The 13,354-nt window shown below is 60.8% G+C and overlaps 1 protein-coding gene across 1 annotated transcript in view; it reads right to left on the bottom strand.

Annotated features, from left to right (window-relative positions):
• LOC144268585 (myomegalin-like) overlaps positions 1-13,354 on the bottom strand; it is a 72,486-nt gene that overhangs the window by 4,478 nt on the left and 54,654 nt on the right. Inside the window, exons 28-36 of the mRNA XM_077823571.1 lie at positions 9,337-9,528; positions 7,352-7,600; positions 6,904-7,035; positions 6,031-6,150; positions 4,564-4,711; positions 4,122-4,246; positions 2,032-2,241; positions 1,810-1,917; positions 292-518 (exon numbers count right to left, since the gene is read on the bottom strand). Of these exons, the coding sequence (XP_077679697.1) occupies positions 292-518; positions 1,810-1,917; positions 2,032-2,241; positions 4,122-4,246; positions 4,564-4,711; positions 6,031-6,150; positions 6,904-7,035; positions 7,352-7,600; positions 9,337-9,528 (1,511 nt within the window). The remainder of the gene's footprint in view (positions 1-291; positions 519-1,809; positions 1,918-2,031; positions 2,242-4,121; positions 4,247-4,563; positions 4,712-6,030; positions 6,151-6,903; positions 7,036-7,351; positions 7,601-9,336; positions 9,529-13,354) is intronic.

Here is a 13,354-nt window from a genome sequence, read left to right as displayed (position 1 = left end):
AATGCCCCTTCTCGGGGCACCCAGCTGAGTCCATCGGGCAGATGATGGTCTCTCGTGCACACAGGTTGGGACAGACGGGACAGACCCCCATGATCCTTTCCAGCCATCTCCACTGCCCCCCAGAGCCAGCGTTCCCCAGGAGAGCTGGAGGGAGCAGCCTGAAACGCTAGCTTCCTGGCCGGGACCATGAGTGGCGTTATGCAGGACTCTGCCTGCGTCTCCCCTGATCCTTCCCTTCTCGACAGAGGGCTCAGAGCAGCCTGGCCCTTCCCGATGTCCAGGGAGAATTACCTCAGTGCCACGGGACTCCAGGCTGGGCATGGTTAGAGCTGGCCGCAGGAGAGAGGCCATCTGGTGGACCATCGTTTTGCCCTCCAGGATCTGCTGCTTCAGGGCACAATAGTCATCAACGTGGCCAATGACCTGACACCCGCCTTTGCTGGCAGACGAACCGCTTGTGGCGTCTCCCGCCGGAGCAGGGCCACTCCTCCTTGCCAGAGGGTCGTCCATGGGCAGCTCTGGAGCAAAGAGGGGTCAGCACTGCTGGTGTCCCTGAGAGCCCGTCAGGGCTGCATTAGCCCAGCACCAAGAGGGGGGTTAGCACCAGCATGTACGTGGCCCAGGCTGGCACTTCCCTAGCCCCTCACTCCCCATGTGCCCCCAAACAGCTTGTTCTGTTTGTCCAGGCTGTCCTAGGAGCAGCAGGCCACAATTTCCAGACATCACGAGGGAGGCTGGGTGCCCCCAGTTTTGGGAGCCCAACCTGAGCCACCTTAGGGGGGCTGATTCCAAGCAGTGCTGGGCCCCGGTCCTCCCAAACCCAGGACCCTTTAATGTAGCTCAGGCTGGACTCCTGCAGTCACTAGCCATCTCTGAAGCTCTCGACCATGACCTTTCCCGAACATGCAACCCGCAGCTCTACATCGCCCCAGCCCTCACATCGCTACTTCTCCAGGCGGCGCGGGGCCAGCTCTCCTAGCCTCCTCCGAGCTCAGCCCACCGCTCGGATCCCGCCGCACGCCGAGCTCCGATGGGCCACCAGAACGCCATGCTGTATGGCTCCCACCGAGAACCTGCCACCTGCAGATTCAGCCTCTCTGTGGGAGGGAGGGGTGCCCGCTGTGGCTTTGCACTCTCCTGGTTCCCTGCTGGCATCCCAGCAGCAGGGCACAGCTCGAGATGCCCTGTGAGACATGGGCACAATGCAGGGTTCACCCGGGGGAGGGGATAAAGAGAAACACTTTCGTGCCTTGGCCTCATGACAAGGGGAGTGTGAAACTCAGATCCAGGGAACAGGGGGTTGGGACGCCGCTTGCAAAATGGGCCCTGCATGCTCTTCAAATCCAAGGCTCCCAGAGCCATCTCCTCAGGAGGTGCTGGCCTCTCTCTGCTCCCTGAGGAGTCTCTGCCTCAAGCCTGGAAGGTCTCTGTAGCTCAGCGGGTTTCAACCTGTGTCCCGTGGACCCCTGGGAGCCACAGACTATGGCTAAGATTTCCAAAGAGGTCCATATCACCATTCAAAACATTTCAGGAGTCCATAAAGGGTGAAAACCACTGGGCTAGCTCAAGCAGAAATCCCTGGGGGAGGGTCTCCGGCCCATGCTATGCAGGAGATGGGACAAGATGGTCCCTCCCAGCCTTAACACCTTGAGTGTGACCAACCAACTCCCTCCTTTGGGCTCCCAGCCCCGGAGCGCTCCAAGTGTCCCGCCTTCACTGCCCATGGGGCCCGGGCCAAGCCGCCCACACTCCAGGACCCTCCACAGCGGTGGCCCCGCTCTTCCCCAGGCGAGGGTGCGCATCCATTACCTTTCATCTGGTGGGTGAGCGGGGCCGGAGCACTAAGCAGGGCGGGCGGGGAGAGGGGAGCTGGGGAGCTCATGCCAACATCCCGAACTGGAGGAGAAGAGCTGGAGTCTGCAAAGGCGAGATGACAAAGGGGCCACTTACCAGGTTAATGGCACTTCGGCCAGGCATCAGGGCACCTGAGGGGCCAGCGGGGTCCAGAGGGGCTGGTGCAGCCTCTCTTACCTTGCAAGGGCTGCCAGTCGGGTGTAGCCTGGTGTGCAGCGCAGAGAGGGGCAGCGCTTCCCTCCGGCTGCTGCCCTGCCAGCTGCTGCCTCAGGGCGCTGTTCACCTGGATGCCGCGCAGCAGCTGCCTGCGCAGAGTTCGCACCTCTGCCAGGAGGGCGTCCAGCTCGCTGCCGAGAGGTGGTCTGCGATGCGCATCTCTGCTGCAAGCTGCCAACACACACAGCTGCTCTGTCGCCAGCCGTGCCTTCCGCTCCCTGCATGCTGCCCCCCACTGTACCTGCACCCCCATGGATCCTCTCATCCCTAGCCACCAAGGGTAGCGAAGGGCAGCCCTCAACCAGCCCCGGCTTAGCATGGCGATACGCTGGGGGCACGAAAAGGCTGCTCAGTGTGCTTGGCGCCTGGCCACATCAGCGTGGGGTTGAGGACCGCCAGGGTGGTGAGAAACACAGCAGGGATGCGGTCACTAGTCCAACCCAGCCCAGCCACCAGTGGGTTCGGGGGACAGAAATCCCACCACGCTGCGGTCTGGAGATGCACAGCCAGGCCCCCAAAGGACCCGAGCTCTGCCCCGCAGGTCCCGGCTTGCGCCTCAAAGGTTCAAGGTGTTAATGGCCATCCCCCCCACCCCCACATATTCCACAAAGTTCCCGGCAGAAACCTCAGCTTTGTGCTTGACACCACACGGGGGTGGGGAGCACAAAACCCCACGGGTCTGGAAATCAGCTGTAGGTCCATGAGCCTGGCCCTGGCAGGGTCCCCAATGTAGGGCCTGTGCTGGGACCCCTACACCAGCTAGCAGGTGAGCGACATCAGCTATCGGGGCACTCGACCTCAGATCCATTGTAGCTGCCTGGGCATCAACCCACAGGCCAGTGGCTGCTGTAACGTCTGGTAGGCGCAGAGGCTGTTTGCCAGGGCAGCTTCTGGACAGTGTGGAGTGGGGAGGGCGGGGCAGATCCTGGACAGCATGGAGTGGGGAGGGCAGGGCAGATCGTGGACAAGGTTGGGGTGGGGCAGAATCTGGACAGTGTGGAGTGGAGCAGGTGGGGCAGGGCAGATCCTGGACTGTGTGGGGGTGCGAGAGGTGGCACAGATCCTGGACAGGATCAGGGAGGGGAGGGGAGGGCAGGGCAGATCCTGGACTAGATCCTGGATCAGGGAGGGTGGGGAGTCCCTGGCTCACAGGTGATCTGGGTGGCAGGCGTGGGGTGGGGGAAACCCCAGGGGGAGCTGAGCTCAGGCCCAGGCAGTGCAGGAAGCAGCTTCCCTCCCCGCACCTCCTGCGCCTGGTACGGGGCATTCTGCTCCCCACCTGAGGGATCATCTCTGGGGGCTCCCCACTGTAGGCAGGTGGGACCTCACCACCACGGGGGACAGAGCATGGGGCCCTAGGGAGCTCAGGGGACAGGGATGGAGCTGGCTACGCCCACCATGGCCTGACCCCATCCCATGTCCCTGTCCCTGCCCAGAGCCTGGCAGCTGGCTGGCAGCACAACAGAGCCCACAGAAGCCTGAGGAGGGCAGCCAGGACACCGACCCCAGCACCAAACTTGGTGCCTCCCACAAGGGGACAGCAGGCAGGACAAACAGACCCATGGACAGAGCTGGTTATGAATCCATGGGGTTGCTATGATGGCCAGGCCCGTGGATTCCCAAGACAAGCCAGCCCTGCAGTGCCACCAGATATGCCGCCCTGCCGCTGGGGCAAGGCTGGGTGTGTGCCCCCTGCCATCAGTGCCGCAGAGCGGGTCTGAGATGGTGCTGTTAGGCTTGTTTGGGAGGAGGGCAGTTTGTCAATTCAAGCACACTGAGACATGGGGCCGCGCTCTAACCAGTAGGAGGTGCTGCCCCCGCTCCGGAGTCAAGGGCTGCACTGAGCTGCTCCAGATGGGCTTCCCAGTGCAGAGGGGGGCCTGGGCGGCAAGGGGGACAGCAGGGCCCTCCGGAACCAGGGCGCTGGGGCACTTGAGATTCATAGATAGATATTTAGGCCAGAAGGGACCACCATGATCTACTCGGACCTCCTGCACAATGGCAGAGCTGGCCCCAGTGCAGCAGACCGGGCAGGACAGGCTGGCACGTACCTGAGGGAGCTGCCTGGGAGGAGCCGGAGAGGGTCTCGTGGACACGCAGCTCGGCGCAGAGGGCCTGGCAGAGCCGCTGGTTCTCCTCACACTGCTGCTGAAGGCGTGGCACCGTGCGCGCCAGCCTGCAGGGACAGAACAGCCGGGGTCAGAGGAGCCTGGCCGCACACCAGAGGCACAGCAACATGGCCCCCACACACACACACGCCCCTCTCCTGCTGACCCCCCGTGATGTCACAGAGCGGAGCAGCGACATCACAGCCCTTAGCAATGGTGCCACGACAATCCCCAGTGGGCCGGGACCCCGTGCCCCCGGGGTGCTGCTCAGCTGGCCAGGGGGCCAGCCTGCGCGCGGTGTGATCGTGGCCACACCCCTTACAGTGCCACGCCTCAGGGCTCCGAGACCATGGGTCCCAGGGCTTCACTCCCACCGTCACCTCACCTGCGGTTGTTCTCCTGGAGAGCCAGCCGCTCCTCCCGCAGCTGACAGCTGCTCTGTCGCTGCTCTGCCAGCTCCTCTGCCAGCGTCCGGTTCTCCGCCTCAGCCTCCTGCAGCCTACAGCACGTGGCCTCATGCAGCCGCTCCAGCTCTGGGGGGAGAGCCCTGTTACCCACTGCCCCAGGGGAGGGAAGAGCCCCATTACCCGCCACCCCGGGTGGGGAGGAGAGACTCCCGTTACCCAGGGAGAGGGGAGGAGGGGTGTGATGAAGCGGGACTGTTCTTAATGTTTCCTCTGAATAGTGGGGGGGTGCCTCAGTTTCCCCTATGCAGTTCTTAAGTATCTAGGTGGTGGGATAAGGGTGTATGATCGTTGCAGAGCCCTAGAGGGCAGGTGTGTGCAGGGGTCTGGACACAGAGAATGGCCGACACCCTGTTTCCTGGCAACTGATGGCCTGGGCCCTTCCCCCCTGCAAGGCGAGAGCTAAAGGGTTGGAGAACAAAGGAATCAGGTGACCTCCTGGCCCGGGAAAGGGACAAAACCCAGGGGAGGAGGGGCTGGAGGGTTTTTCAGTTGGGGGCTGGCTGGGGACATGGAGTGAAGTGCAGACGTGGTTGTCTGACTCACTGCCCCCCAAAATGGACCCGGCTGAGGGGTCCTGTTTTCTGTACCTACAAGCTCTGTTTTAGACCGTGTTCCTGTCATCTAATAAACCTCTGTTTTACTGGCTGGCTGAGAGTCACGTCTGACTGCGAAGTTGGGGTGCAGGACCCTCTGGCTTCCCCAGAAGCCCCGCCTGAGCGGACTCACTGAGGGAAGCACACGGAGGGGCAGAGGATGCTGAATGCCTTAAGGCCAGACCCAGGAAGGTGGAAGTTGTGTGAGCTGGGTGTCCTGAAGATAGTCTGCTCACAGAAAGGAGACTTCCCCAGAGTCCTGACTGGCTTCACAGGGAGCAGTTCCAGAACATCGCCTGGGGACTCCGTGACAAGGGGAGAGCCGCATTACCTGGCAGCTGGGGGCAAAGCCCAACAGTAACGGCCAAGGTGGTGAACAGGGAGGGGAGGGGCCACATGCCTGGAGTAGGCAGGGCCCAGTGCCACGTGGCAGCACATCTAGGGCGCTCGATGCCCACAGAGGTAGGACTGTGCCCAAGGGGATGGCACCTGCCCATGCATCAGGCCTGCTCTCCAATCTGCATCTGCAGAGCGAGAAGCTGTAGGAGCCGCAGCCGCCAACAGGCCCCGATGGGGGGGACAGATCAGGGAGGCCCCTACCAAAGAAGCAAGGCCCAGCTGGGTCTGGGGGCCTCCTGCGGTTCTGGGCCTCCAGGAGCAGGGTCTGCCCCACACATAGAGAGAGCCCAGATCTAGAGCCGGGACTGGCACTGAGCGAGCTGTCCTTGGGCTGCTCCTCCTGCAGAGGGGCTCGTGCCAGGCAGTGTGCAGCTGGCCACCCCCTGCCCCTACCTCTGGAGAGGTGAGCGAGCTGGAGCTGCAGGCTCTGGTTCTCCTCCCGCAGGGCTCGGGTCTCGCTGCTCACTGGGGACGCAGACTCCAGCCCCTGGATGTAGATGTTGGTGGGAGACCCTGGAACAGGAGCAACCGTGACATCCGGGGCAATGCTGCCAATGCTCCCTGCCGGAGCCCCTGGGCCTCTCCCAGGGTCTGTACCAACTGCCCACTGCTGTGTCCCGAGGCTGGCCATGGCCAGCCCTCTGGGGAGCCCTAGGCACTCCACCCCAAGGCTGGCCACCCACCCGCCCACACTGAGCAGGAGGAGAGAGGACGGAGCGGCTGTGGAGAAGAGACAGCTCGGCCCCATGAGGGGTCCCCCGCCAGGATCAGGCCCTGGGAAATGGGGGCAGGGAGCAGGGTACAGAGAGCTGAGCCCCAGCCAGATCCCTCCCTCCCAGGGAAGCAGGTGTGCCCGCCCACCTGGGGGTTTGTGTTCTAGAGACTTGAGCGGACAACAGCGCCCTTGAGCCCCTCCCAGCCCCACAACCTTTGGGTACTGGGGTTGCCAGGTACCCCACCCAGATCCGCACCCTGTGATTTTTGGGTACAGGGGTTGATAGGTTCCCCTCCCAGGATCCCTGCCCCAAACTCTCTGGGCAAGGGGGGGTTCTGGGTTCTCCCTCCTCCAGATCCCTGCCCCACACCCACAAGGCACAGGGGGTGCTGGGTTCCTCTCCCGCCCCCGTCACTCCCCCACACTCTCTGGGCACAGGCGGTGCTGGGTTCCCCCACCCCCCCGTCACTCCCCCACACCTTCTGGGCACAGAGTGTGCTGTGCCCTGCCAACCCTGGGGGAACGGAGCACCCTGAAGTCCCGTCCCGTACCATTGCCCTTGGCGGTGGCGGCGAGGCGGTTCTCCAGCTGCTCCCGCAGCCGATCGTTGATGCAGATGGACTCCTCCAGGCGCTGGCGCAGGCTGCGGATCTCCGCCAGGTGTCCTTCCAGCAAGTCAGCACCTGCAGCCGCCAGTGGAACAAAGAGCTGGGTGGGATGCCAGGGCTCAGTCGGGAGCAGGCCAGGAGGGCACGATGCTTCCTGATCACCAGGGCCATCTCCCTGCGTGGGCTGGCCCCTGTCCCCCACGGCCCAGGGAGCAGGACGAGGGTAAAGGAAGCTGGTTACAGAGACAGGCTGGGGCTGCTACAGGACAGAAGGCACACGGCCCCTTTCACACCTCCCTCAGGACACCCACCAGACCGTGCTCCCTACGAAGGCACAGTTCTGCCCTCCCCCAGCCCATGGTTCCTCCCATCCCCGCGGCACGGCTCTTACCAGTCAGCTTGTGGCTGGCCGGATACCCGGAGGGTAAGTGCCCATAGAGGGCCCCCGTGTGAGGCCGGGCCCAGAGGGGGTTGTTCTCCGGGAAGGCAGCCCCTGCTTTCCTGTCCAGCTGGGCGGAGCTCTGCAGCGGGCGAGACTGTGGGGCAAGATGGGGAACGTGGAGACAGCGGGAGGTGCTGGCTTCCCCAAAGTCGCCGGCCAGTGGCACTGGTTTGACTGGTGGTGCGGCAAGAGGTCCCCCTAGATAGATGTGGACAGAGGTGGGTCCGGAGCCCACAGAATGGCAGGGCTGGTTGCCACCCCAGGGATGAAGGCAGGACTTACCCCAGAGAGACTGCCCAGAGGAAGTGCCCGGACAGGAAGACCCCGAGTGCACATGCCCAGCTTGGAGCCACTCGTGGCTCTGCTGAGCGCCACCCAGGGACGCCTTCCCCACTTGCCCCAGGCCCTGGCTCGTCCTGGCAGCCCAAAACATTTGCTCTTCTTGCAGGCTCTTTGTTGGCCCACTGGCCATAATCCGAGGGGCAACCTCAGCAGCCCAGATGGTCAGTGCCTCTGCCCAGAGGCCTGTCTGCAGACCAGGGCACACTCACAGATACAAAGGCCAGAGGGGACGATTGCTACTGTCCGTTCTGCACTGCTCCATAGCCAGGCCAGAGAGCCCGCACGCCACCCCTGCATGAAGCCCAGAAGCCGTAGGAGTGCTGTGCCCGCTAGGCCCCGTTCTCAGTACAGCCCACTGGCATCCAACAGCAGCGCCCACGTCACACCAGTTGGGGCAGCTGACATCCCCGCTGTGAAATACAATGCCTCGTGACACGCATGCCGCAAAGCACTGCAAGCTGGAGCAAGCCGTGGCACCGACCCACAGGGCACTGGCAGGCACCAAGCTGAGCCAACACGCTGCCATGCATCGGCGAGGGCTGGGGACGAGCAGCAAGAGATATGGGGTATCGGGCCAACAAGCTAAGAGCACGCAGGGAGCCCAGCGCCTTCCCAGCCAGCCAGCCAAGAGCCAGCCTGCGTTGGGGTGGCATCAGCATGGGGCTGGGCAGCTTGGAGGAACTGGGGAAAAGGGAGACACCCAGGGTCAGTCCGATCCAGGCCGGCTCAGCTGGGATATGCCCCTGCAGTGCCTGTTAGGTGAAATGAGTCAGGGGGTCTCAGCGCAGATCCTAGTGACCCTAGCCAGCCGCCCCACCTCAGCCAGCAGCAGCTGGCCCCACCACTGGCTGTCTCGGCAGAGGAGCCAGCTGCTGAGCTGAGTCCTGCCAGAGCCAGGCTGGGCACATGGGCTGGGGCTCCTTGGCAGACACCAGGCATCCCTGGGCTCTAGCATCTCCAGGAGGGTTTCTCACATCCTGCCGCTCCCTAGCCTGAAACCCACTCTGCCCAGCTACATTGGGGCCTGGCATGATTCCTCCATGCACTATGGGGCTGGAGGATCCCCCCCCCAACCCCAGTCTCTGCACTATGGATCTGTAAGGTGGGAGGTCCCTCTCTCAGGTCCTATCCCCGCCACCCAGTCTCTGCACTATGAATCTGTAAGGGGCGGGGAGGTCCCCCTGTCAGCTCCTATCCCCCCCCCAGTCTCCACAGTATGCAGGAGGGATTCCCCCTCCAAGTTCCCAGCCCTGCCCCCCAGTCCCTCTGCATAAGCAGCTTCTCTCTTGCTTGTCCTGGAGCTGGGAATGACTATTTCTCCAGTCTCCTCCCCTCTGCAGTGCCCACCCCCCAGACACCTGCCCCCTCCCACCTCAGCCTTGCTGGTGCCAGTGGGCCCAGACCAGCTGATGCCTCTCTCCTGCTTCCTCCCTTGGGTGGCTCCCTGGGAATGGGGCTGCAGCAGGAGCAGCTGGTTGGGTGAGGACAACGTGTGCCCAGGACAGACAGACAGAGCAGGCATGGGGGGCTGCGAAAGCCATGCAGAGCCACATGTCAGGGGGAGGCAGAAGAATCAAGCCAGAGGCGCTCACTTTCTCCCAGCTGCTTCTGCAGCATGTGCAGCTCCTGCTGCACCTCGGCCAAGGAGAAGACAGGCGTCCCGCAGCAGCCCAGGAGAGCAGGGGGGGTGGGAGGAGGAGGGCCGAAAGGCAGGAAGGAGGACGGCCCAGGGGCAGGCGTCAGAGGGACGCTCAGTGGCTTGGACAAGGAGTCAAAATGCAACCCTAGAGATGGGAGAGAGAGCAGAGATGGGGAGAGAGATTAGCCAGCCTAGGGGTGCAGCTGGCACTGGGGCTGCCTGGAAAATCCAGCCACTTGGGTGAGGCAGCAGTGCACCCCCCACAACCATACCAGCCTCCCGACAACTGGGGCCAGGCCGCACCGCACCCCGAAGGACCGTACCGGCCCCCCGACAACTGGGGCAAGGCCGCACCGCGGCCCCCGGACCGTACCGGCCCCCCGACAACTGGGGCCAGGCCTAGGATTGCCAACTTTCTGATCGCACAAAACCGAACTCCCTAACCTCACCCCTTCCCCAAGACCCCTCCCCCTTCCTCGCCTGCTCAGTATATTCCCCTTCCTTTGATGGCTCGCTCTCCCCCACCCTCACTCACTTTCACTGGGCTGGGGCAGGGGGTGAGGGCTCTAACCAGGGGTGTGGGAGAGGGCTCTGGGCTGGGGCAGGGAGTTGGGACAGGGGAGTGAGGGCTCTGGGATGGGGGTGCAGGTTCTGGGGTGTGGCCGGGGATTGGGGCACGAGGTTGGGGCGCAGGCTTACCTCCAGCAGCTCTCAGTCAACGGGGGGGAGGGGGGCTAAGGCAGGCTTCCTGCCTGTCCCGGCACCATGGACCGCGCTGCACCCCGGAAGCAGCCAGCAGCAAGTCTGGCTCCTAGGCAGAGGTGCGCAGGCAGCTCTGTGCGCTGCTTTCACCCACAAGCACCGCCCACCCCAGCTCCCATTGGCCGGAAACCAGCCAATCGGAGTGCAGAGCCAGTGCTCGGGGTGGGGGCAGCGCACAGAGCCCCATGGCCTCCAGCCTAGGAGCCAAACCTGCTGCTGGCCGCTTCCGGGGTGCAGCGCGGTGTCAGAACAGATAGGAACTAGCCTGCCTTAGCCAGGCAGCACCGCTGATGGGACTTTCAATGGCCTGGCTGGCAGCGCTGACCGGAGCTGCCAGGGCAGTGGTGGATTTAGAGTTATTGGGGTCCTGTGCTCACCTTCATTTTGGGGGCCCCTCCTTGGGACCCAGCCAAGAAAAAGAACATTTTCTCATTTCCCGTCAGCCCCCGTTTTTCATTCTTTTTTTCTTCGTCTGGCCAGAAGTTAGGATGCAGGAGGGGGCTCAAGGTTGGGGCAGGAGGTTGGGGTGTGGAGCACTTACCTGGGGCAGCTCCCATTTGATGTGAGGGGTGCAGGTGAGAATGTGGGGGGGGGGAGTGTAGGGGCTCCCGTTTGGTGCTCAGGGTGGAGGTGGAGATGTGGGGATGGGTGTGCAGGAGTCAGGGCATGGGGTGTGGGGGGACTGGGTATGTGTGGTGGGTGCAGGAGTCAGGGAGGGCAGGGTGCCAGAGATGTGAGGGGGTGCAGGATCAGGGCAGGGGGTTGGGGGTGCTCCCAGCCCCCTGCCCTGAGCATCTCACGGCAGAGGGTTGGGGGAGTATGTGTAGGAGGAGTGGGGGGGTCCTGCCTTTGCTCCGCCCTGCCCCGATTCCACCCCCTTCCCCAAGGCCCTGCTCCCGCCTCTTTTCCACCTCCTCCTCTGTGCCAGGGTCCCTTTTCGACCGGGTGTTCCGGTCAAAAAACGGACACCTGGTCACCTTAGCCAGGCCGCACTGCACCCACCAGGGCCCTATCGCCCCCCGACAACTGGGGCCAGGCCGCACTGCACCCACCAGGGCCCTATCGCCCCCCGACAACTGGGGCCAGGCCGCACTGCACCCACCAGGGCCCTAACGGCCCCCCGACAACTGGGGCCAGGCCGCACTGCACCCACCAGGGCCGTACTAGCCACTCAATGACTGAGGCCAGCCCACACCGCACCCCCCAGGACCCTACCTGTGCCCCGACAACTGGGGCCAGACCGCACCATGCCCACCAGGGCTGTTCCAGCCCCCTGACAACTGGTGCTAGGATACACCGTGTCCACCGCAGTCAGACTGGCCCCCCAACTACTGGAGCTGGCCACACTGTGCCTCCTAGGGCTGTACTGGCCCCTGACACCTGAAGCAAGGCCATGCCATGCCCTCCTGGCCATACCAGCCCCTCAACTCTCAGGGCCATACTGGCCCCCCAACAACTGGGGCCAGACCGTGCCATTCACTCCACAGCCATACCGGGCCCCTGACAACTGGGGTGAGGCCGCACCATGCTTCTTGTGGCCATCCTGGCAACCAGGGGGAGGCCATGCCGTGCATCCCGTGGTCATCACAGCCCCCCAACAGGGCAAAAACACTCCATACATCCCGTGGCCATCTCAGTCCCTCCCGCCACCCCAACCAGGGGAGGCCACTTTAGATTTGGTTTTGGTGAGTAGTGAGGACCTCATAGAAGAAATGGTTGTAGGGGATAATCTTGGCTCAAGTGATCATGAGCTAATTCAGTTCAAACTGAATGGAAGGATTAATAAAAATAAATCTGCAGCTAGGGTTTTTGATTTCAAAAGGGCTGACTTTCAATAATTAAGGAAATTAGTTAGGGAAGTGGATTGGACTGAAGAATTTATGGATCTAAAGGTAGAGGAGGCCTGGGATTATTTTAAATCAAAGATGCAGAAGCTATCGGAAGCCTGCATCCCAAGTAAGGGGAAAAAAATCATAGGCAGGAGTTGGAGACCAAGCTGGATGAGCAAGCATCTCAGAGAGGTGATTAAGAAAAAGCAGAAAGCATATAGGGAGTGGAAGAAGGGAGGGATCAGCAAGGAAAGCTACCTTATTGAAGTCAGAACATGTAGGGATAAAGTGAGACAGGCTAAAAGTCAAGTAGAGTTGGACCTTGCAAAGGGAATTAAACCCAACAGTAAAAGGTTCTATAGTCATATAAATAAGAAGAAAACAAAGAAAGAAGAAGTGGGACCGCTAAACACTGAGGATGGAGTGGAGGTCAAAGATAATCTAGGCATGGCCCAATATCTAAACAAATACTTTGCCTCAGTCTTTAATAAGACTAAAGAGGATCTTAGGGATAATGGTAGCATGACAAAGGGGAATGAGGATATGGACTTAGATATTACCATATCTGAGGTAGAAGCGAAACTCAAACAGCTTAATGGGACTAAATCGGGGGGCCCAGATAATCTTCATCCAAGAACATTAAAGGAATTGGCACAAGAAATTGCAAGCCCATTAGCAAGAATTTTTAATGAATCTGTCAACTCAGGGGTTGTACCGTATGATTGGAGAATTGCTAACATAGTTCCTATTTTTAAGAAAGGGAAAAAAAGTGATCCGGGTAATTATAGGCCTGTTAGTTTGACATCTGTAGTATGCAAGGTCTTGGAAAAAATTTTGAAGGAGAAGGTAGTTAAGGACATTGAAGTCAATGGTAAATGGGACAAAATACAACATGGTTTTACAAAAGGTAGATCGTGCCAAACCAACCTGATCTCCTTCTTTGAGAAAGTAACAGATTTTTTAGACAAAGGAAACGCAATGGATCTAATTTACCTGGATTTTAGTAAGGCATTTGATACCGTGCCACATGGGGAATTATTAGTTAAATTGGATAAGATGGGGATCAATAGGAAAATTGAAAGATGGATAAGGAATTGGTTAAAGGGGAGACTACAACGGGTCCTACTGAAAGGTGAACTGTCAGGCTGGAGGGAGGTTACCAGTGGAGTTCCTCAAGGATCGGTTTTGGGACCAATCTTATTTAATCTTTTTATTACTGACCTTGGCACAAAAAGTGGGAGTGTGCTAACAAAGTTTGCAGATGATACAAAGGTGGGAGGTATTGCCAATTTAGAGAAGGACAGGGATACCCTACAGGAGGATCTGGATGACCTTGTAAACTGGAGTAATAGTAATAGGATGAAATTTAATAGTGAGAAG

The sequence above is a fragment of the Eretmochelys imbricata genome, chromosome 8, assembly GCF_965152235.1.
Source record: "Eretmochelys imbricata isolate rEreImb1 chromosome 8, rEreImb1.hap1, whole genome shotgun sequence".
NCBI lineage: Eukaryota > Metazoa > Chordata > Testudines > Cheloniidae > Eretmochelys > Eretmochelys imbricata.
Note: the sequence above shows the minus strand (reverse complement) of the source record. Positions and strands in the feature narration are given on the sequence as shown.